At 42.2% G+C, this 24,480-nt stretch overlaps 1 protein-coding gene and 1 pseudogene across 1 annotated transcript in view; both read right to left on the bottom strand.

Annotated features, from left to right (window-relative positions):
- Nucleotides 1-563: 563 nt before the first annotated feature.
- Nucleotides 564-24,480, bottom strand: part of CTU2 (cytosolic thiouridylase subunit 2) — a 51,418-nt gene continuing 27,501 nt past the window's right edge. The window contains exons 12-15 of the mRNA XM_053705285.1: nucleotides 24,124-24,280; nucleotides 23,912-23,978; nucleotides 22,840-22,898; nucleotides 564-795 (exon numbers count right to left, since the gene is read on the bottom strand). Coding sequence (XP_053561260.1) covers nucleotides 747-795; nucleotides 22,840-22,898; nucleotides 23,912-23,978; nucleotides 24,124-24,280 — 332 coding nt within the window. The 3' untranslated portion in view covers nucleotides 564-746. The remainder of the gene's footprint in view (nucleotides 796-22,839; nucleotides 22,899-23,911; nucleotides 23,979-24,123; nucleotides 24,281-24,480) is intronic.
- LOC128646289 (uncharacterized) lies at nucleotides 5,996-6,149 on the bottom strand (annotated as a pseudogene).

Here is a 24,480-nt window from a genome sequence, read left to right as displayed (position 1 = left end):
TGAGATACCTGCAGTATAAACTGTGACTGTCTAATGTGCTCTTGAATGTGCTGATGTAAGCATGCAATACCTGGTATCTAAGCCCATGAGAATATTTTCTCGTGACTGCGATTAAGCACTACATGTTTCCGATACAGGCCTTTGTCTTCCTAACCCTTCAGTATGATCAAGGTCATCTATTAGTTCATCACAACACTGATAATGATTTTCTATCTTTCTGCCTAATCTATTTACGTTTAAAAAAAAAAAAAGGTTCTGCTTCGTAACCTTGATGTGGTTCAAGTTCTTAAATATTTACAGGACACCGAATTTACAACAATATGTCCCAGTGTTTTATATCAAACACTGAGTGCCTAAGAAAGGGAAGTCAGTAAAGCAATTATGTAAGACAGCAGCATGGGTTTCCCTACATATAGTGTTTACATTTTAGAGATCTCAGCTGAGCTTATGAATCTGTGTTTGGGAATGTGATGGTTCGTATGTGTGACTATGTTTTTAAGCAATATTTATTGAACCATTTATGCCTCTAAATGTTCAAACAAAATGACACTTGATTATGGAAATTTAAAATGCACTTAAAATTTAATTAAAATACAGTAGACAATAAAATTGTTAAAATGAAATTGGAATTTAAATAAAACTAGCTAAACTTAAAACTATAAAAGGGATCTGAACAGAAGCACGCTGCATTTTCTCAGAATGTTCTGCTGGGTCTTTAATACAGGTGTCAGTTGAGTAGGATCCCATCACACATTCTCAAGTAGAAACTCTTGTATCTCCTTCTTCATCTCATTCCTGTGGATATTACAATAAAATATGATTAAGGAACATTAACAGTGCTCAGACACATGGTAAGCTATAGTAGCAAACATTTCTGGGGTTAAATAGACATAACATGAAACCCCCCCCCCCACTAATGCTTTAGTTATATGCAAGAAATAGTTCAATAATGAAATGTTGCTGTGTTTAACCCTTGTATATGGCTTAAACACATTGTTAACCCCTTAATGACCACAGCACTTTTCCATTTTCTGTCCGTTTGGGACCAAGGCTATTTTTACATTTTTGCGGTGTTTGTGTTTAGCTGTAATTTTCCTCTTGCTCATTTACTGTACCCACACTTATTATATTCCGTTTTTCTCGCCATTAAATGGACTTTCCAGAGATACCATTATTTTCATCATATCTTATAATTTATTGTAAAAAAAAATTATAAAATACGAGAAAAAAATGGAAAAAAAACACTTTTTCTAACTTTGACCCCCAAAATCTGTTACACATCTACAACCACCAAAAAACACCCATGCTAAATATTTTCTAAATTTTGTCCTGAGTTTAGAAATACCCAATGTTTACATGTTCTTTGCTTTTTTTGCAAGTTATAGGGCCATAAATACAAGTAGCACTTTGCTATTTCCAAACCATTTTATTCAAGATTAGCGCTAGTTACATTGGGACACTGATATCTTTCAGGAATCCCTGAATATCCCTTGACATGTATATATTTTTTTTTAGAAGACATCCCAAAGTATTGATCTAGGCCAATTTTGGTATATTTCATGCCGCCATTTCACCGCCAAATGCGATCAAATACAAAAAATCGTTCACTTTTTCACAAACTTTCGGTTTCTCACTGAAATTATTTACAAACAGCTTGTGCAATTATGGCATAAATGGTTGTAAATTTTTCTCTGGGATCCCCATTGTTCAGAAATAGCAGACATATATGGCTTTGGCATTGCTTTTTGGTAAATAGAAGGCCGCTAAATGCCGCTGTGCACCACACGTGTATTATGCCCAGCAGTGCAGGGGTTAATTAGGGAGCTTGTAGGGAGCTTGAAGGAATAATTTTAGCTTTAGTGTAGTGTAGCAGACAACCCAAAGTATTGATCTAGGCCCATTTTGGTATATTGCATGCCACCATTTCACCGCCAAATGCGATCAAATAAAAAAAAAAGTTCCCTTTTTCACAAACTTTTTGTTTCTCACTGAAATTATTTACAAACAGCTTGTGCAATTATGGCATAAATGGTTGTAAATTTTTCTCTGGGATCCCCATTGTTCAGAAATAGCAGACATATATGGCTTTGGCATTGCTTTTTGGTAAATAGAAGGCCGCTAAATGCCGCTGTGCACCACACGTGTATTATGCCCAGCAGTGCAGGGGTTAATTAGGGAGCTTGTAGGGAGCTTGAAGGAATAATTTTAGCTTTAGTGTAGTGTAGCAGACAACCCAAAGTATTGATCTAGGCCCATTTTGGTATATTGCATGCCACCATTTCACCGCCAAATGCGATCAAATAAAAAAAAAAGTTCCCTTTTTCACAAACTTTTTGTTTCTCACTGAAATTATTTACAAACAGCTTGTGCAATTATGGCATAAATGGTTGTAAATTTTTCTCTGTTATCCCCTTTGTTCAGAAATAGCAGACACATATGGCTTTGGCGTTGCTTTTTGGTACTTAGGCCGCTAAATGCGCATCACACGTATTATGGCTAGCAGTGAAGATGTTAATTAGGTAGCTTGTAGGGAGCTTGCAGGGTTAATTTTAGCTTTAGTGTAGAGCTTAGCCTCCCACCTGAAACATCAGACCCCCTGATCCCTCCCAAACAGCTCTCTTCCCTCCCCCACCCCACAATTGTCCCCGCCATCTTAAGTACTGGCAGAAACTCTGCCAGTACTAAAATAAAAGCTATATTTGGGCTTTTTTTGTTAAAGAAAAGGCATATTTACATATGCTGCTCTGTAGGACCCCCCTTTAGCCCCCAACCTGACTGATCCCCCACCAAACAGCTCTCTAACTCTCCCCCTCTGCCTTAATGGCCGCCATCTTGGGTACTGGCAGCTGTCTGCCAGTACCCAGTTAAGAATAAAATTGCTGATATTTTTTATTTTTTCCCCTTTTCTGTAGTGTAGCTCCCTGCCCCACCAAAGACCAACCCCCCACCCCCTCCTAGATACCTCCGATTTATATATATTTTTAATTTAAATACTGCTTTCTCAAACTTTTCAAAGTTATAGTTTCTGTAGTGTAGCGTTCCCACCCGCTCCCGCCCCCCCCCATGCGCGCCCCCATCGGCCCTGCCCCCGATCCCGCCCCCCTCTACATTACCCGGGCCATTGATGGCCGCCCACCCGCCTCCCAAGTCGGCTCCCACCCACCAACGATACCGGCCATCGATGTCCGGTGCAGAGAGGGCCACAGAGTGGCTCTCTCTGCATCGGATGGCCATCTAGAGTTATTGCAGTATGCCTCCATATCGAGGCATCACTGCAATAACCGGAAAGCAGCTGGAAGCGAGCAGGATCGCTTCCAGCTGCTTTCCACACCGAGGACGTGCAGGGTACGTCCTCAGGCGTTAACTGCCTTTTTTTTTTTTGAGGACGTACCCTGCACGTCCTCGGTCGTTAAGGGGTTAAAGGGACATTGAACCCAAAATTTCCTTTCATGATTCAGATAAAGCATGCAATTTTAAGCAACTTTCTAATTTACTCCTATTTATCAAATTTTCTTCATTCTCTTGGTATCTTTATTTGAAAATCAAGAATGTGAGTTTAGATGCCGGACCATTTTTGGTGAACAACCTGGGTTGTACTTGCCGATTGGTGGATAAATTCACCCACCAATAAACAAGTGCTGTCCATAGTTCTAAACCAAAAAAATAGCTTAGATGCCTTCTTTTTCAAATAAAGATAGCAAGAAAACAAAGAAAATTTGATAATAGGAGTAAATAAGAAAGTTGCTTAAAATTGCATGCTCTTTCTGAATCACGAAAGAAAAAATGTGGGTTCAGTATCCCTTTAATGTCAGCTTCAGAGCAGCAAATCACTGCTGGAAGCTAGCTGAACACATCTAGTGAGCCAATGACAAAAACATACCTAGGAATGCTTTTCAACAAAGGATACCAAAAAAAAAACAAAGTAAATGTGAAATAAACTGAAGTCTATCTGAATTATGAAAGTTTAATCTTGACTTTCATGACCCTTTAAATAAAGCGGACGAGCACACAATATAGGGCAGATGTGTAATACATAACGAAAAATAAAGAACTAACAGAGCAATATTTAAAAAACAAACAAAACACAATCTATAAAGAGCAGTTTCCCACAGAACATTTGCCAGTGTTATACTTTGCAATATTATAACACTTATTTATAAATGTTACTAAACTATCCAGAGTGCAGATTAATTGCATAATTTAACAATGATTTAATGATAATCTGTGCAACAAACATTGAAAAAATTAATAGCTAATTTTACCTTAACCCTTTAATGACCAGACCATTTTTCAATATTCTTACCGTTAAGGACCAGGGCTGTTTATACATTTTTGCGGTATTTGTGTTTAGCTGTAATTTTCCTCTTACTCATTTACTGTACCCACACATATTATATACGGTTTTTCTCGCCATTAAATGGCCTTTCTAAAGATACCATTATTTTCATCATATATAATTTACTATAATTTTTTTTATAAAATATGATGAAAAAATTGAAAACCCCCCCACACTTTTTCTAACTTTGACCCCTAAAATCTGTTACACATCTACAACCACCAAAAAACACCCATGCTAAATAGTTTCTAAATTTTGTTTAGAAATACCCAATGTTTACATGTTCTTTGTTTTGCTATTTCCAAACCATTTTTTTCTCAAAATTAACATAAAAGTTACATCGTAACACTGATATCTGTCAGGAATCCCTGAATAATCCTTCACATGTATACATATTTTTTTTAGTAGACAACCCAAAGTATAGATTTAGACCCATTTTGGTATATTTCATGCCACCATTTCACCGCCAAATGCGATCAAATAAAAAAAATCATTCACTTTTTCAAAAACTTTAGGTTTCTCACATCTCACCCCCTGATCCCTCCCTGACCCCTCTCAAACAGCTCTCCCCCCCCCCCAAAGCTCACCCCCATCTTAAGTACTGGCAAAAAGTCTGCCAGTATAAAAAACAAAATTTATGCTTACCTGATAAATTTATTTATTTCTCGACATGGTGAATCCACGGAATCATCAATTACTGTTGGGAATATCACTCCTGGCCAGCAGGAGGAGGCAAAGAGCACCACAGCAAAGCTGTTAAGAGGAAGGAAATAACACAAGGTGCAGAGGTGCCTGAGGTGTATACAAAAAAACGGTCTGTAAACAGGGAAGGCCGTGGACTCACCGTGTCAAGAAATAAATTTATCAGGCAAGCATAAATTTAGTTTTCTTTCTTAAGACACGTTGAGTCCACGGAATCAGCAATTACTGTTAGGAATCAATACCCAAGCTACAGGAAAACGATGATTAGGGAGGGCAAGACAGGTAACCTAAACAGAAGGCACTACAGCCTGCAAAAACCTCTCTCCCAAAAGAAGCCTCAGCCGAGGCAAAAGTATCAAAATTATAGAAAAAGTGTGCAATGAAGACCAAGTCGCAGCCTTACACATCTGTCCTACAGAGGCCTCATTCTTGAAGGCCCAAGAAGAAGACACCGCCCTAGTGGAATGAGCTGTAATTCTCTCAGGAGGCTGCTGTCCAGCAGTCTCATAAGCCATACGATAACACTTCTCAACTAGAGGGAAAGAGAAGTGGCAGTAGCTTCTGGCCTTTATGTATACCAGAAAAGCAAACAAACAATGCAGAAGACTGACAAAAATCCGTTGTAGCCTGCAGATAGAATTTTAAGAGCCTGCACAACAACTAAGTTGTGCAACAAACGTTCCTTATGAGAAGAAGGATTAGGACAGAGAGAGGAAACAACAATTTTCTGATTAATATTCCTGTCCGAAACAACCATAGGAAGAAAAACAAACTAGGTACGGAGAACTGCCTTATCTGTATTAAATATGAGATAAGGAGAATCACACTGCAATGCTGAGAGTTCAGAAACCCTCCGAGCAGAAGAAATAGCCGTAAGAAACAAAACCTTCCAAGATAAAAACTTATATCTATGGAATGCATAGGCTCAAAAGCTGTTTAAGAACAAAGTTAAGACTCCAAGGCGGAAACGCCGATTTAAACACAAATTTTGCAGTCAAGTTCCCGCATTTGGGGAAATCGCAGGGGTCAACACTACCGGAGTGCAATGGATGAGCCTCACCCTGGGAGAACCACCTTCAAGATCATGGTAGCTCCCCTGCCAGGTAAGTATCACCTAATTACTACACCTCCTCCTTGCACTAGAGGCAAAGAGAATGACTGGGGGGGTTGTGGGAAGGGAAGTGATACTTAACCCCTTAACGACCGAGGACGTGCAGGGTACGTCCTCAAAAAAAACATAATTTATGCTTACCTGATAAATTCCTTTCTTCTGTTGTGTGATCAGTCCACGGGTCATCATTACTTCTAGGATATAACTCCTCCCCAACAGGAAATGCAAGAGGATTCACCCAGCAGAGCTGCATATAGCTCCTCCCCTCTACGTCACTCCCAGTCATTCGACCAAGAATCAACGAGAAAGGAGAAACCAAGGGTGAAGTGGTGACTGGAGTATAATTTAAAAGATATTTACCTGCCTTAAAACAGGGCGGGCCGTGGACTGATCACACAACAGAAGAAAGGAATTTATCAGGTAAGCATAAATTATGTTTTCTTCTGTTATGTGTGATCAGTCCACGGGTCATCATTACTTCTGGGATACCAATACCAAAGCAAAAGTACACGGATGACGGGAGGGATAGGCAGGCTCATTATACAGAAGGAACCACTGCCTGAAGAACCTTTCTCCCAAAAATAGCCTCCGAAGAAGCAAAAGTGTCAAATTTGTAAAATTTGGAAAAAGTATGAAGCGAAGACCAAGTTGCAGCCTTGCAAATCTGTTCAACAGAGGCCTCATTCTTAAAGGCCCAAGTGGAAGCCACAGCTCTAGCAGAATGAGCTGTAATTCTTTCAGGAGGCTGCTGTCCAGCAGTCTCATAGGCTAAACGAATTATGCTACGAAGCCAGAAGGAGAGAGAGGTAGCCGAAGCCTTATGACCTCTCCTCTGACCAGAGTACACGACAAACAGGGAAGACGTTTGTCGAAAATCCTTAGTTGCCTGCAAGTAGAACTTGAGGGCACGAACTACATCCAGATTGTGTAGAAGACGTTCCTTCTTTGAAGAAGGATTTGGACACAAGGATGGAACAACAATCTCTTGATTGATATTCCTGTTAGTGACTACCTTAGGTAAGAACCCAGGTTTAGTACGCAGAACTACCTTGTCTGAGTGAAAAATCAGATAAGGAGAATCACAATGTAAGGCTGATAACTCAGAGACTCTTCGAGCCGAGGAAATAGCCATTAAAAACAGAACTTTCCAAGATAACAATTTTATATCAATGGAATGAAGGGGTTCAAACGGAACACCCTGTAAAACGTTAAGAACTAAGTTTAAACTCCATGGCGGAGCAACAGTTTTAAACACAGGCTTGATCCTAGCTAAAGCCTGACAAAAGGCCTGGACGTCTGGATTTTCTGACAGACGCCTGTGTAACAAGATGGACAGAGCTGAGATCTGTCCCTTTAATGAGCTAGCCGATAAACCCTTTTCTAAACCTTCTTGTAGAAAGGACAATATCCTAGGAATCCTAACCTTACTCCAGGAGTAACCTTTGGATTCGCACCAGTATAGGTATTTACGCCATATCTTATGGTAAATCCTTCTGGTAACAGGCTTCCTAGCCTGTATCAGGGTATCAATAACCGACTCAGAAAAACCACGTTTTGATAAAATCAAGCGTTCAATTTCCAAGCAGTCAGCTTCAGAGAAGTTAGATTTTGATGTTTGAATGGACCCTGTATCAGAAGGTCCTGTCTTAGAGGTAGAGACCAAGGCGGACAGGATGACATATCCACTAGATCTGCATACCAAGTCCTGCGTGGCCATGCAGGCGCTATTAGAATCACTGATGCTCTCTCCTGTTTGATTTTGGCAATCAATCGAGGAAGCAGCGGGAAGGGTGGAAACACATAAGCCATCCCGAAGTTCCAAGGTGCTGTCAAGGCATCTATCAGAACCGCTCCCGGATCCCTGGATCTGGACCCGTAGCGAGGAAGTTTGGCGTTCTGGCGAGACGCCATGAGATCTATCTCTGGTTTGCCCCAACGTCGAAGTATTTGGGCAAAGACCTCCGGATGAAGTTCCCACTCCCCCGGATGAAAAGTCTGGCGACTCAAGAAATCCGCCTCCCAGTTCTCCACTCCCGGGATGTGGATTGCTGACAGGTGGCAAGAGTGAGACTCTGCCCAGCGAATTATCTTTGATACTTCCATCATTGCTAGGGAGCTTCTTGTCCCTCCTTGATGGTTGATGTAAGCTACAGTCGTGATGTTGTCCGACTGAAACCTGATGAACCCCCGAGTTTTTAACTGGGGCCAAGCCAGAAGGGCATGGAGAACTGCTCTTAATTCCAGAATGTTTATTGGCAGGAGACTTTCCTCCTGATTCCATTGTCCCTGAGCCTTCAGAGAATTCCAGACAGCGCCCCAACCTAGAAGGCTGGCGTCTGTTGTTACAATTGTCCAGTCCGGCCTGCTGAATGGCATCCCCCTGGACAGATGTGGCCGAGAAAGCCACCATAGAAGAGAGTTTCTGGTCTCTTGATCCAGATTCAGAGTAGGGGACAAGTCTGAGTAATCCCCATTCCACTGACTCAGCATGCACAATTGCAGCGGTCTGAGATGTAGACGTGCAAAGGGTACTATGTCCATTGCTGCTACCATTAAGCCGATCACCTCCATGCATTGAGCTACTGACGGGAGTTGAATGGAATGAAGGACACGGCATGCATTTAGAAGCTTTGTTAATCTGTCTTCTGTCAGATAAATCTTCATTTCTACAGAATCTATAAGAGTCCCCAAGAATGGAACGCTTGTGAGAGGAAAAAGAGAACTCTTCTTTTCGTTCACTTTCCATCCATGCGACCTTAGAAATGCCAGAACTAACTCTGTATGAGACTTGGCAGTTTGAAAGCTTGAAGCTTGTATCAGAATGTCGTCTAGGTACGGAGCTACCGAAATTCCTCGCGGTCTTAGTACCGCCAGAAGGGCACCCAGAACCTTTGTGAAGATTCTTGGAGCCGTAGCCAATCCGAATGGAAGAGCTACAAACTGGTAATGCCTGTCTAAGAAGGCAAACCTTAGATACCGGTAATGATCTTTGTGAATCGGTATGTGAAGGTAAGCATCCTTTAAATCCACTGTGGTCATGTACTGACCCTTTTGGATCATGGGTAAGATTGTCCGAATAGTTTCCATTTTGAACGATGGAACTCTTAGGAATTTGTTTAGGATCTTTAAATCCAAGATTGGCCTGAAAGTTCCCTCTTTTTTGGGAACCACAAACAGGTTTGAGTAAAACCCTTGTCCTTGTTCCGACCGCGGAACCGGATGGATCACTCCCATTAATAACAGATCTTGTACACAGCGTAGAAACGCTTCTTTCTTTATCTGGTTTGTTGACAACCTTGACAGATGAAATCTCCCTCTTGGGGGAGAGAATTTGAAGTCTAGAAGGTATCCCTGAGATATGATCTCTAGCGCCCAGGGATCCTGAACATCTCTTGCCCAAGCCTGGGCGAAGAGAGAGAGAGTCTGCCCCCCACTAGATCCGGTCCCGGATCGGGGGCCCTCGGTTCATGCTGTCTTTGGGGCAGCAGCAGGTTTCCTGGCCTGCTTGCCCTTGTTCCAGGACTGGTTAGGTTTCCAGCCTTGTCTGTAACGAGCAACAGCTCCTTCCTGTTTTGGTGCAGTGGAAGTTGATGCTGCTCCTGCTTTGAAATTCCGAAAGGGACGAAAATTAGACTGTCTAGCCTTAGCTTTGGCTTTGTCTTGAGGCAGGGCGTGGCCCTTACCTCCTGTAATGTCAGCGATAATTTCTTTCAAACCGGGCCCAAATAAAGTTTGCCCCTTGAAAGGTATATTAAGTAATTTGGACTTAGAAGTTACATCAGCTGACCAGGATTTTAGCCACAGCGCCCTACGTGCCTGAATGGCGAATCCTGAGTTCTTAGCCGTAAGTTTGGTTAAATGTACTACGGCCTCCGAAATGAATGAATTAGCTAGTTTAAGGACTCTAAGCCTGTCCGTAATGTCGTCCAGCGTAGCTGAACTAAGGTTCTCTTCCAGAGACTCAATCCAAAATGCTGCCGCAGCCGTAATCGGCGCGATGCATGCAAGGGGTTGCAATATAAAACCTTGTTGAACAAACATTTTCTTAAGGTAACCCTCTAATTTTTTATCCATTGGATCTGAAAAAGCACAGCTATCCTCCACCGGGATAGTGGTACGCTTAGCTAAAGTAGAAACTGCTCCCTCCACCTTAGGGACCGTTTGCCATAAGTCCCGTGTGGTGGCGTCTATTGGAAACATCTTTCTAAATATTGGAGGGGGTGAGAACGGCACACCGGGTCTATCCCACTCCTTAGTAACAATTTCAGTTAGTCTCTTAGGTATAGGAAAAACGTCAGTACTCGCCGGTACCGCAAAGTATTTATCCAACCTACACAATTTTTCTGGTATTGCAACAGTGTTACAATCATTAAGAGCCACTAAAACCTCCCCTAGTAATACACGGAGGTTCTCCAATTTAAATTTAAAATTTGAAATATCTGAATCCAATCTGTTTGGATCAGAACCATCACCCACAGAATGAAGCTCTCCGTCCTCATGTTCTGCAAGCTGTGACGCAGTATCAGACATGGCCCTAGTATTATCAGCGCACTCTGTTCTCACCCCAGAGTGATCACGCTTGCCTCTTAGTTCTGGTAATTTGGCCAAAACTTCAGTCATAACAGTAGCCATATCTTGTAATGTTATCTGTAATGGCCGCCCAGATGTACTAGGCGCCATAATATCACGCACCTCCCGGGCGGGAGATGCAGGTACTGACACGTGAGGCGAGTTAGTCGGCATAACTCTCCCCTCGCTGTTTGGTGAAATTTGTTCAATTTGTACAGATTGGCTTTTATTTAAAGTAGCATCAATACAGTTAGTACATAAATTTCTATTGGGCTCCACCTTGGCATTGGAACAAATGACACAGATATCTTCCTCTGAATCAGACATGTTTAACACACTAGCAATAAACTTGCAACTTGGTTACAATCTTATTTAACAAAAACGTACTGTGCCTCAAAGAGCACTAAACGATTAAATGACAGTTGAAATAATGAACTGAAAGACAGTTATAGCATCAATCCTTAAAAACAACACAACTTTTAGCAAAGGTTTGTTCCCATTAGTAAAGTAACAATAATTAAATTTGAAACATAAAAATTACAGAGCAACGTTTTTAATCACAGTCAATATATAAGTCTCACAGCTCTGCTGAGAGAATCTACCTCCCTCCAAAGAAGTTTGAAGACCCCTGAGATCTGTTAGAGATGAACCGGATCATGCAGGAAATACAAGAGTAACTGACTGGAATTTTTTGATGCGTAGCAAAGAGCGCCAAAAACGGCCCCTCCCCCTCACACACAGCAGTGAGAGAGAAACGAAACTGTCACAATTAAAACAAGCAACTGCCAAGTGGAAAAATAATGCCCAAATATTTATTCACTCAGTACCTCAGAAAATGCAAACGATTCTACATTCCAGCAAAAACGTTTAACATAATAAATACCTATTAAAAGGTTTAATGTACTTTTAACAGAGTAATTCCGGTGAAATACCATCCCCAGAATACTGAAGTGTAGAGTATACATACATGTCATTATAACGGTATGGCAGGATTTTCTCATCAATTCCATTCAGAAAATAAAAACTGCTACATACCTCAATGCAGATTCATCTGCCCGCTGTCCCCTGATCTGAAGCTTTTACCTCCCTCAGATGGCCGAGAAACAGCAATATGATCTTAACTACTCCGGTTAAAATCATAGTAAAAACTCTGGTAGATTCTTCTTCAAACTCTGCCAGAGAGGCAATAACACGCTCCGGTGCTATTGTAAAATAACAAACTTTTGATTGAAGTTATAAAAACTAAGTATAATCACCATAGTCCTCTCACACATCCTATCTAGTTGCTGGGTGCAAGAGAATGACTGGGAGTGACGTAGAGGGGAGGAGCTATATGCAGCTCTGCTGGGTGAATCCTCTTGCATTTCCTGTTGGGGAGGAGTTATATCCCAGAAGTAATGATGACCCGTGGACTGATCACACATAACAGAAGAAAAGGCAGTTAACGCCTGAGGACGTACCCTGCACGTCCTCCGTGTGGAAAGCAGCTGGAAGTGATTCTGCTCGCTTCCAGCTGCTTTCTGGTTATTGCAGTGATGCCTCGATATGGAGGCATCCTGCAATAACCTTTTTAAGCCATCCGGTGCAGAGAGAGCCACTCTGTGGCCCTCTCTGCACCGGAGATCGGTGGCTTACTGCGTTGGTGGGTGGGAGCTGGACCGGGAGGCGGCCATCGATGGCCCTCGTGATGTGGAGGGGGGCGGGATCATGGGCGGGGATGCCAGGGGGCGCGCACTGACGCGCGCACGTGCACAGGAGGGTGGGGGCGGGCGCGTGCATTGGGAGGGAGCAGGTGGGAACCGCTACACACAGAAAAAAAAGTGTAGGAAAATGAAAAAAAAAAAAAAATAGTAAAAATAAACAAATCAGATTTAAAAAAAACAATCAGTTAGGTGGTGGGGTTGGTCTGTGGGGAGGGGGAAGCTACACTACAGAAAAACTGGGCAAAAATAAAAAAAAACATTTTTTGCAAACTGGGTACTGGCAGACAGCTGCCAGTACCCAAGATGGCCCCCAATAAGGCAGAGGGGAGGGTTAGAGAGTGGTTTTGGGGGGGATCAGGGAGGATCCTACACAGTAGCATATGTAAATATGCTAAAAAATGTTTTATTATTTTTAAATACCCTTTTATTTTAGTACTGGCAGACTTTCTGCCAGTACTTAGGATGGCGGGGACAATTGTGGGGTGGGGGAGGGAAGGGAGCTGTTTGGGAGGGATCAGGGGGTCTGATGTGTCAGGTGGGAGGCTGATCTCTACACTAAAGCTAAAATTAACCCTGCAAGCTCTCTACAAACTCCCTAATTAAACCCTTCACTGCTAGCCATAATACACGTGTGAGGCGCAGCAGCATTTAGTGGCCTTCTAATTACCAGAAAGCCATGCCAAAGCCATATATGGCTGCTATTTCTGAACAAAGGGGATCCCAGAGAAGCATTTACAACCATTTGTGCCATAATTGCACAAGCTGTTTGTAAATGATTTCAGTGAGAAACCTAAAATTGTGAAAAATGTAATGTTTTTTTTTAATTTGATCGCATTTGGCAGTGAAATGGAGGCATGAAATATACCAAAATGGGCCTAGATCAATACTTGGGGTCGTCTACTACACTAAAGCTAAAATTAACCCTACAAGCTCTCTAATTAACCCCTTAACTGCTGGGCATAATACACGTGTGGTGCGCAGTGGCATTTAGCGGCCTTCTAATTACCAAAAAGCAACGCCAAAGCCATATATGTCTGCTATTTCTGAACAAAGAGGATCCCAGAGAACAATTTACAACCATTTATGCCATAATTGTACAAGCTGTTTGTAAATAATTTCAGTGAGAAACCGAAAGTTTTTGAAAAAATTTGTGAAAAAGTGAACAATTTTTTGTATTTGATCGCATTTGGCAGTGAAATGGTGGTATGAAATATACCAAAATTGGCCTAGATCAATACTTTGGGATGTCTACTAAAAAAAAATATATACATGTCAAGGGATATTTAGGGATTCCTGAAAGATATTAGTGTTCTAATGTAACTAGCGCTAATTTTGAAAAAAAAAAATGGCTTGGAAATAGCAAAGTGCTACTTGTATTTATTTCCCTATAACTTGCAAAAAAAGCAAAGAACATGTAAACATTGGGTATTTCTAAACTCAGGATAATATTTATAAACTATTTAGCATAGGTGTTTTTTGGTGGTTGTAGATGTGTAACAGATTTTGGGGGTCAAAGTTAGAAAAAGTGTTTTTTTTTTAATTTTTTCCTCATATTTTATAATTTCTTTATAGTAAATTATAAAGATATGATGAAAATAATGGTATCCTTAGAAAGTCCATTTAATGGCGAGAAAAACGGTATATAATATGTATGGGTACAGTAAATGAGTAAGAGGAAAATTACAGCTAAACACAAACACCGCAAAAATGTAAAAATAGCCTTGGTCCCAAACGGACAAAAAATGGAAAAGTGCTGTGGTCATTAAGAGGTTAAAGGGACACTGAACCCAAATTTTTTCTTTCGTGATTCAGATAGAGCATGCAATTTTAAGCAACTTTCTAATTTACTCCTATTATCAATTTTTATTCATTATCTTGCTATCTTTATTTGAAAAAGAAGGCATCTGAGCTTTTGGTTCAGGACTCTGGAAAGCACTTTTTTTATTGGTGGATGAATTTATCCACCAATCAGCAAGGACAACCCAGGTTGTTCATCTAAAATGGGCCGGCATCTAAACTTACATTCTTGCATTTCAAATAAAGATACCAAGAGAATGAAGAAAATTTGATAATAGGAGTAAATTAGAAAGTTGCTTAAAAGTTCATGCTCTATCTGAATCACATAAGAAAAAAATTTGGGTTCAGTGTCCCTTTAACAGCTTTGCTGTGGTGCTCTTTGCCTCCTCCTGCTGGCCAGGAGTGATATTCCCAACAGTAATTGATGATTCCGTGGGGTTAATACTGTATTACATTTTAGCTGGGTGTTTAGTAACATCAGCCAGATACCCATTTAATAGGTCCTGGGGATAACACTGAAGTGAATAGCACCCACAAAGGCCCAAACAGAATTAGGTACTTCAATATCCCTCTTCACTCAGGTAGCCTCTTCTATATAAGGGGCATAAAAAATATAAAGGTGAAAACAAAATAGTGTAAACAATGTAAACAGTATGTATAAAAAGGCTCTCCATTTCCTTGGTTAACTGTTCACTATGTCCAAAATATCTCAAAGCACCAGCACATTTTCCATACATAAAGCTAAAAAGGCAAAACACAGACACACAATACTATAGGTTAAAGGGCCATTATAGTGTCAAAATGACATTCATTATAGCATGCAATTTTATCCCTATCGACCTTACAAATCGTTAAACCTCCCCCTGAAAGGAGTTAAACACATAGTTAAAGAAACACATAAGTCAGAGGACTGCTGGTCCAGAGCGGAAAAAGACGCTGAGCCAATGAAATCAGTTGCAGTGCTTTGCATTTCCCGAGCTGTTATTTAACTATGTGTTTAACACCTTTGCGAGACAAACATCGATTTGTGAGATTGATAGTGATACAATAGCATGCTATAACGAATAAGAGCATTTTTGTTCACTATAATTGCTCTTTAAAAGGGACAGTCTAGTCATAATTAAAGTTTTGTGACTCAGATAGGGTTTGCATTTTTAAACAAACTTTCCAATTTACTTGTATCATCAAATTTGCTTTGTTCACTACTTGGTATTCTTTGTTGAAAGCTAAACCTAGGTAGAATCATATGCTAATTTCTAAGACCTTGAAGGTCGCCTCTTATCTTAGTTATCTCAGTTTTTCCACAGCTAGACAGCGCTCGTTCATGTGTGCCCTTTAGATAACATTGTGCTCACTCCCGTGGAGTTATTTATGAGTCAGCACTAGCTAAAATGTAAGTCTGTCAAAAGAACTGAAATAGGGGGCAGTCTTGAAAGGCTTAGATAAAAAGGTAATCACAGAGGTAAAGAGATATTAATATACCCATGTTAGTTATGCAAAACTGGGTTAGGGGTAATAAAAAGGGAATATCTATCTTTTTAAACAATAACAATTCTTGAGTAGACTGATTCTTTCAGCTACTTTTAAAAGTGCTGCAGAAATTCCAAGCAAGCATGCTTAGACTGCCAGTGGTACTCTGCAGACCAGCACTGATGTACCTACCCTAGGTTGGAATATAAAACTCTGGGTTTGAGCACACACACATGTTCCATGGAAGAGAGGAATTTCAGATGTACAAAACTTGGGTAGCTTATTAATAGCTGTCTTTTAAAAACAAGTGAAGACTTTACATCAGAAAACAAATTATGCTTACCTGATCATTTAATTTCCATCGTTACGAGGAGAGTCCACGGCTTTAATTAATCAATTAATACAGAACCTGGCCACCAGGAGGAGGCAAAGACACCCCAGCCAAAGGTTTAAATACTGCCCCCACTCCCCTCATCCCCCAGTCATTCTGCCGAGGGAACAAGGAACAGTAGGAGAAATATCAGGGTATAAATGGTGCCAGAAGCAAAACAAAGAAATGTAGGTCCACCCAACGGAGAATCGGGCAGGAACCGTGGACTCTCCTCGTAACGATGGAAATTATCAGGTAATTATAATTTATGTTTTCTATCTTAATACGCGGAGAGTCCACGGCTTCATTCATTACTTGTGGGAAACAAATACCCAAGCTCTAGAGGACACTGAAAAATGGGAAGGTAAAAAAGACGCGGACCCTATTCTGAGGGCACCGCAGCCTGCAAAACCTTCCTTCCAAAAGCTGCTTCAGCCGAAGCAAACATCAAATTTGTAAAACTTTGAAAGAGTATATAAGGAGGACCAGGTAGCCGCCTTACAAATCTGCTCCATAGAGGCCTCATTCTTGAAGGCCCAAGAAGCCACAGCTCTAGTTGAGTGAGCCGTAATCCTCTGAGGAGGCTTATGTCCCGCTGTCTCATAAGCCAAGCGAATCATGCTCCTCAGCCAAAAAGATAGGGAAGTGGAAGCCTTCTGCCCCTTGCGTTTCCCCGAATAGCCAACAAAGCTGAAGTTTGTCTTATATCCTTAGAAACCTGAAGATAGAATTTCAAAGCTCGAACCACATCCAAATTATGAAGTAACCGTTCCTTTGAAGAAGGTGGTTTAGGACACAAGGAAGGAACTACGATTTCCTGATTAATATTGAGATCAGACACAACCTTAGGGAGAAATCCCAATCCAGTGCGAAGGACAGCCTTATCGGCATGGAAAACCAGGTAAGGAGGCTCACATTTCAAGGCCGCTAATTCAGAGACTCTGCGTGCCGAAGCAATAGCCAGAAGAAAAAGAACTTTCCAAGACAGAGTCCTAATGTCAAGAGAATGCATAGGCTTAAACGGAGCCCCCTGCAAAACCCTAAGAACCAGATTCAAACTCCAAGGAGGAGCAGAATGTCTAAATACAGGCCAGATCCTGGATAGAGCCTGAACAAAAGACTGTATATCAGGAAGCTCAGCGAGCATCTTGTGTAACAACACAGATAGCGCTGAAATCGGTCCCCTTAAGGAACTGGCGGCAAGTCCCTTCTCCAAACCGTCCTGGAGGAAGGAAAGAATTCTGGATACCCTGACCTTATGCCAGGAATATCCACGCGTTTCACACCTGAGTAAGGAGGTCCTCCACACTTTATGACAAATGCGACGGGCGACCGGATTTCTGGCTTGAATGAGAGTATCGATCACACACTCAGAAAAACCTCTCCTGGCTAAGACTAAGCGTTCAATCTCCACACAGTCAGCCTCAGAGAATCTAGATTCTGATGCACGAAGGGGCCTTGTACCAGCAGGTCCCTGCGACAGGTCAACCTCCATGGAGGAGATAATGACATCCCCACTAGATCCGCAAACCACGTCCTCCACGGCCATGACAGAGCAATCAGAATAGTTGACGCTTGCTACTGTTTGATGTGTGCCACTACTCGAGGTAGAAGTGGTAACGGTGGAAATATGTAGACCAGGTTGAATCCCCAAGTCACTGCTAAGGCATCCAACAGTTCTGCCTGGGGATCCCTGAACCACGACTCGTATCTGGGTAGCTTGAAGTTGAGTCTGGATGCCATGAGATCTATCTCCGGAGTCCCCCATCTGTTGCAAATCTCTGCAAACACTTCGGGGTGAAGAGACCATTCCCCTGGATGAAATGACTGTCTGCTGAGAAAATCCGCTTCCCAGCTGTCCACACCAGGGATGTGGAGCGCTGATAGCGAGCAGTCGTGGGCCTCCGCCCACTCCAGAATCCGAGATACTTCCCGCATGGCTAGGGAGCTTCTCGTTCCCCCCTGATGGTTGATGTAAGCCACCGAGGTGATGTTGTGCGACTGGAATCCGATTTATTTGGACGAACCCAGGAGGGGCCAGAGCATTGAAGATCGCTCGAAGTTCCAGGATGTTGATCGGGAGAAGAGTCTGCTTCCGATTCCACCTGCCCTGTGCCTTCCTGGCACCCAAAACTGCTTCCCAACCTGAGAGACTTGCGTCCGTAGTCACAATCTCCCAAGATGGTCTGAGAAAGGATGTCCCCTGGGACAACTGATCTGGACGGAGCCACCAAGAGAGGGATTCCCTCGACCCGTAGTCCAGAGAGATCAGTTGGGATAGATTTGAGTGATCGCCGTTCCACTGCCTCAGCATACACAACTGAAGAGGCCAGAGATGGAATCTGGCGAATGAAATGACATCTATAGTGGATACCATGAGCCCAATCACCTCCATGCACTGGGCCTTGAGGAGGTTTGAAGGGCAAGACAGTTGGAGACAATTTTGCAACGTTTCTGGTCTGCTAGGAATATCTACATGGATATGGAGTCTATTATTGTGCCCAGGAATTCCACTCTGGTTCTGGGAACCAGAAAACTCTTTCCTGAGTTTATCTTCCATCCATGAGATCGCAGAAGAAGGAGAAGAGCTCTCGAATGGTCCTCTGCCAGCTGGCAGGACGGAGCCTGGACCAGGATGTCATCCAGATAAGGTGCTACTGCAATACCTCTGAAACTCGCCACCGCGAGCAGAGCTCCCAGAACCTTTGTTAAGATTCTTGGAGTAGTAGCCAGACCAAAGGGAAGAGCTGCAAACTGGAAGTGCTGATCCAGAAAGGCAAACTTTAGTAACTTGAAGTGATACCTGTATATTGGCACATGAAGGTAGGCGTCCTTCAAGTCTATCGTAAGAATAGACCTTATCATCTCCATCTTGAATGATGGGACCGAAAGAAACTTGTTTAGGCACTTTAGGTCTAGAATCGGGCGAAACGTGCACTTCTTCTTTGGTACCACAAAGAGGTTTGAATAGTACAATAGACCAGTGATTTCCAACGGCACATTTTTTTACATTAAAAAAAAATCCGGCGGCACACCACCATCCCGAAATTTTACAAAATCACACATTGTAGCCTAATACAGCACATATACAGACTGAACCGGCATTGGATGCAGCCTGCAGCAGGAACACAGCATTTTTTTCCCTTTGCTGCCCTGCAAACTTAAAGTTTTTAAGTTTGCAGGGCAACAAAGCGGGGGGAAAAACGCTGTGCCACCCGGTGTCTAAAATCATGGGTCAATAATTGAACAAGACAAGACCCTAGCCCAGTACCGTATTGGCTCCCGATGGTCAGAGGCCTCCTCCGATCACACCCATGTGTGGATAGTTGTATGTACGCCACAGCAGGCGGTTACTTAGCGGACCCTCCTCTCTGGACGAATACGAAGCGGTCAATGCCCGCTCTCTCTAATTGGAACTTCCAATAGAGATGGGATTGGCTATTTCAATCAAGCAAAAGTGGCAGGTGGGCGTGTATTATGGGCTACTTCACGTGCAGTAGGGTCTGTACACTCTGGAGTTATAACTTATTACATTATGGTGGCGGCTCTCTGCTGATGTGCTCCCAAAGTGAGCAGAACTTTGCTGCTCAGTCTCCACACACTTCTGAAGCTGCCCCAGTAAATGATACCGTCTGCCTGATGAGCCTGTCAGTCTGCCTCTGTGATAGCGGCACACCTGATGATCTCTCATGGCACACTAGTGTGCCGTGGCACAGTGGTTGAAAATCGCTGCCCTAGACCCCTTTCTGCTAGAGGTAACAGTACAATTACTCCTAGAGTGGAGAGATCCCTTACAATCCAGAAAGGCATCCTGTTTCTCTGGTTTTGATGATAGATTCGCCAAGAGGAATCTGCCCCTGGGAGGCAGAGTCTTGAAACCTATCCTGTAACCCTGGGTAACAACTTCCAGAATCCAAGGATCTTGAACGTCTCTCATCCAAGCCTCCGCAAAAAGAAATAGTCTGCCCCCTACGAGATCCAGAGACGGATTGGGGGCCGCCCCATCATGGCGATTTTGTCTCTGCGGGCTTCTTGCTCTGCTTGGCCTTATACCAAGACTGAGATGGTTTCCAAGATCCTTTGGATTGCTCGGATTTTGCGGCAGGTTGCTGTCGTTGGGACTTGTCCGAACGAAAGGGACAAAAATTAGGACCCTTAGGTTTATTCTTATCCTGCGGTAGAAAGGCACCCTTGCCCCCCGTAACCGTGGATATGATAGAGTCCAGGCCTGGACCGAAAATATTTCCCTTAAACAGAAGGGAAAGTAATCTAGATTTGGACGTCATGTCAGCAGACCACAACTTCAACCACAGAGCCCTCCGGGCCAGGACAGAAAAACCTGTTATCTTGGCATTCAAGCGAATAATCTGTATATTAGCATTACAAATAAACAAATAAGCTACTCTCAGGGCCTTAATTCTTTCATGTATCTCATCAAGGGGAGTCTCCACCTCGATCATTTCTGACAGAGTCTCACACCAATAGGTAGCGGCTCTTGCCACCGCAGCGACCGCAGGTTGAAAAACGAATCTCGTGTGCTGAAACATCTTTCTTAACAGGGTCTCCAATTTTTTATACATGGGTTCCTTAAACGATGAACTATCCTCAAACGAGATAGTGGTGCGCTTAGCGAGTGTGGACATAGCTCCGTCTACCTTAGGGACAGATCCCCTCAATTCTAGTTGAGAGTCTGGAACCGGGAACTATTTTTTAAATAAAGAAGGGGAAAATGACGATCCAAGTCTCTCCCATTCATTCTTAATAATATTCGCCATCTTTACAGGAACCGGCAAAGTCTGGGGCACTTCCCTGTCCTCAAACTTTGTCAAGCTTAGGAATAGAAGGTTCCTCTGGTAACTTTAGTTCCGGAACCTTTAGAGTAGCCAACACCTATTTTAATAAAAAGCGTAGGTTCTTCATCCTAAGCCTAAAGTCTAGTTCATCCGCAGCCGGAGGCTTAGAGGCCGCAGATTCTGAACCAGAGAGAGAGTCCTCCGAAGTATCGGAATCCTCTGCATCAGTGGATAATCTAGTCTCAGATACATCCAACGGAGTAGATGACCCCTGGAAATGGATAGCAATGTTTAACCTTTCGCTTGCGCTTAGCGTTGCAACTGCTCAGCAAAATCAGGCGATAACATGGCCCCTCCTGCAGGAGAATTAGAAGTGCACTGGGGAGCTGCATGTATAATCGGAGATGAATGTAGAGAACGCACCTCGCGGGACAGAGAGAGCCCTCAGAGGTGGACCGCTCAGTGGTATTAAACATCTTATTTCTTTTAGATAACACTATTTTATCGAGGCATGTGGAACATAGTTCAGCAGGCGGGTATACCGAAGCCTCCTCACAATAAACACAGGCATTAGATTTAGGTAAAGAGGGAGTACCCTCTAACATATCAGAGTCCTCCATAGCTTGCGCCTTTAATATGGACTATAGCAAAATTGAAATGGCACCTTTATACTCCCAATGGCCGGGGCACTCACCATCTATGACCCAGGCCCACAGAGAAACTCGCTTTTCGTCTCCTGCAACCGCCGGTCAAGAAGAGGAAGAGAAAGAAGCCACACCCGGACAAATGGAGTGCCGTGCAGGAGCATCCCTGAAGTCAAGAAAAAATAATAACCCTTGATTCTATACAGATAAAAGGAGCCACACTGTGACCCTGTCTTCTTGCGTTATCATTTACAGATAAAAAATGAAACGATATTACCAGAATCAACACTGTAGAACAGGAACATGGCCTCTCAAGTTTGACAGTATGTAGTATCGCTCCTGACATGGACTTGAGTGAAGGAAAGCAGGCAATGAAACTCGTCAACACTGATTGCTTAAGGAGCTGTTAATACGAGTCTGGATGGTTTTGCAGAAAGACTCTCCCTGCATCTCCAGACCCTAACATTCGTCAATGCTCTCACTGAGAGGCTGACAAGACTACTTAAAACTCCAGTCCCATTCATTCCGAAGAGTACTACCCTCCATAAGAGACTACTCCAAAATCTTCTGACACTTCTCTGCCATCCTCCTGTAACGAAAGGCAAAGAATGACTGGGGGATGAGGGGAGTGGGGGGAGGTATTTAAGCCTTTGGCTGGGGTGTCTTTGCCTCCTCCTGGTGCCCAGGTTCTGTATTTCCCACAAGTAATGAATGAAGCTGTGGACTCTCCTCGTATTAAGATGAATATTGTTGTTGATCTGAGTGTATGTTTCATGCTTCACTGGTGATACTGACTAGTCCTGTGTGCCTTTATTGTATGTGAATAAAGAGTTTAAGGAACAAGATTAATTTGCCCTGGTCTTTATTATTTACTTGTATATACTTAAAGCTATAGTAAATACCTTTTTAATATAAAATGTTTAGTTATAAATAAGAAAACAATTGTGCAATATATTTTCCTTATTTATTTTGTCCCCTTTTCAATGTAATTTAGTTTTACAAATTGAGCAATTTCCAATTCCCAGAACTTGAAGTGTACCTGCTGAGTTCTCAAGGCTAACTCTGCTACATATATATCCCTAAATGGATTTATATAAGTCAACAACTGTAAAACAATGCATCTTACACTAAAATTTACAACAGCGGTTAATCTTGTTATCTTTGGACCCAGATTGGCTCTTCCAAATAAGGCAAATGGTGGGTGGAGTTTGGCTATTGAAAAACAATTGCAATAAAAAGGATGTTAATTTGTTTTTAAATGTTTAAATATCCCTTTTTAACATAAAAAATAAATGACAGTCAAGAAAACAGCTGGAGAGAAGTGCATTCCATAAATACTGTTACCTTCGGTTCCTGTGCTCTGCCTCTTGGAGGATGTACTGAGGAAGGACATTTGTAGTCTGCTGTAAACAGAGAGGGTGCAAGTAAATGGTCAGTGCTTTAGGGACAGGAATCACAGAAGGACATTGCCTGTATTCCTGTTAACTAGATACATCCGACAAAAGGAGTCAGTGACTTGAAGTGCTCAGTGACATTGTTTGATTCTGCTCGTCATACTTCTGCTTGGCTGTTAAAGGGACAGTAAAGTCAACATTTAAATTGCATGATCTATCTAAATCATGAATGTTTAAACAACTTACTTTACTTCCAATTTACTTCTATTATCCAACACTTTGTTCTTTAGGCATTCTTTGTTGAAGATTAAACCTAGGTAGGCTGGTAAGAGCTTAGGAGTGTCTATGGCAGCACTGTTTGTAGCTATGTAAAACACTGCTGCCAGATGACTTAAAGGGATACTAAACCCAAATTTTTTATTTCATGATACGGATAGAGCATGCAATTTTAAGCAACGTTCTAATTTACTCCTATTATCAAAATTGTCTTCGTTCTCTTGCTATCTTTATTTGAAAAAACAGGAATGTAAGCTTAGCAGCCGGCCCATTTTTGGTTCAGCACCCTGGGTTTAGTATCCCTTTAAGAGACATGCATGCTCCTGAGCTCACCTAGGATCTTTAACAAAAAGAACTAAGCAAAATTGATAACAGAAGTAAAATGGAAAGTTATTTAAAATGTCATGCTCTATCCAATCAATTTAATTTAATTTTGACTATTATGTCCCTTTAAGGTTTGTGGCAGCCAAAGCAAGAACTTCCCTTCCCTTCAAAGGTTCCATTCATCGTGCTTGAGAGACAGCCACAATGTTCAGACAACAGCTTGATGGCCCCTGGGAGGTCACAATACAATAGATCTTGTGACAAATCAACAGCTGAAACATATTTCAGAAATATTCTTTGTAAAATCACTGATTTTCAAACCTGTCCCCCCCCCCGCTTGCTCTTTACATTATTATTATTCCTGAAAAAAACCCTACTAAACCTTTATAGTGGTAAAATTGATAGGATGAATATGAACATACCATGTCTTTCACTGTGAGTCTACAGCTGTAGCACAGTGCATGAACCAAGTCAGCCACTCCAGAAACCCTACAGCAGAGAAAGAGCTCAACATCACTAGTCTTACAAGTGTATAGGCTGTATAATATAAAAGGAATGTGTTAAGACAATAAATAGGATTATTAAAATCCACTTGAAGGAAACTAACTCACAAGTTTGTTGAACAGAAACTTACCTGGTGTGACATGAAGTTGAATTTTCTGAATTTCCACAGCATTGACCTTGCTTGCAGCATGATTTCCCAGAGGTATTTGTAAGGTCTATATGTTTGGAGGTTTGTTTCTGAGACAGATGCTGTGAGACCTGAGTGGCATGGAATGCAGAAGCTGCACCTGGGGGTTGGGGAGATAAAGACATAAAAGTTTTAGATGAGGTGTCCCAAGACCGGGCAGCTTTGTTTCGTGGCTAACTCATGTCAGTGTCACTCAAACAGGATGCTACACAAATGCACGATGATCAAAAGGTCTCTGGGCTGGTGAGATTATTTAAGAATGCTCGCCAGTACTTCTATTTCCCAGGAGGAATGATCTAA

This window comes from Bombina bombina, chromosome 1 (assembly GCF_027579735.1).
Source record: "Bombina bombina isolate aBomBom1 chromosome 1, aBomBom1.pri, whole genome shotgun sequence".
NCBI classification, from domain to species: domain Eukaryota; kingdom Metazoa; phylum Chordata; class Amphibia; order Anura; family Bombinatoridae; genus Bombina; species Bombina bombina.
This window is presented reverse-complemented; position numbering and strand designations above follow the sequence as displayed.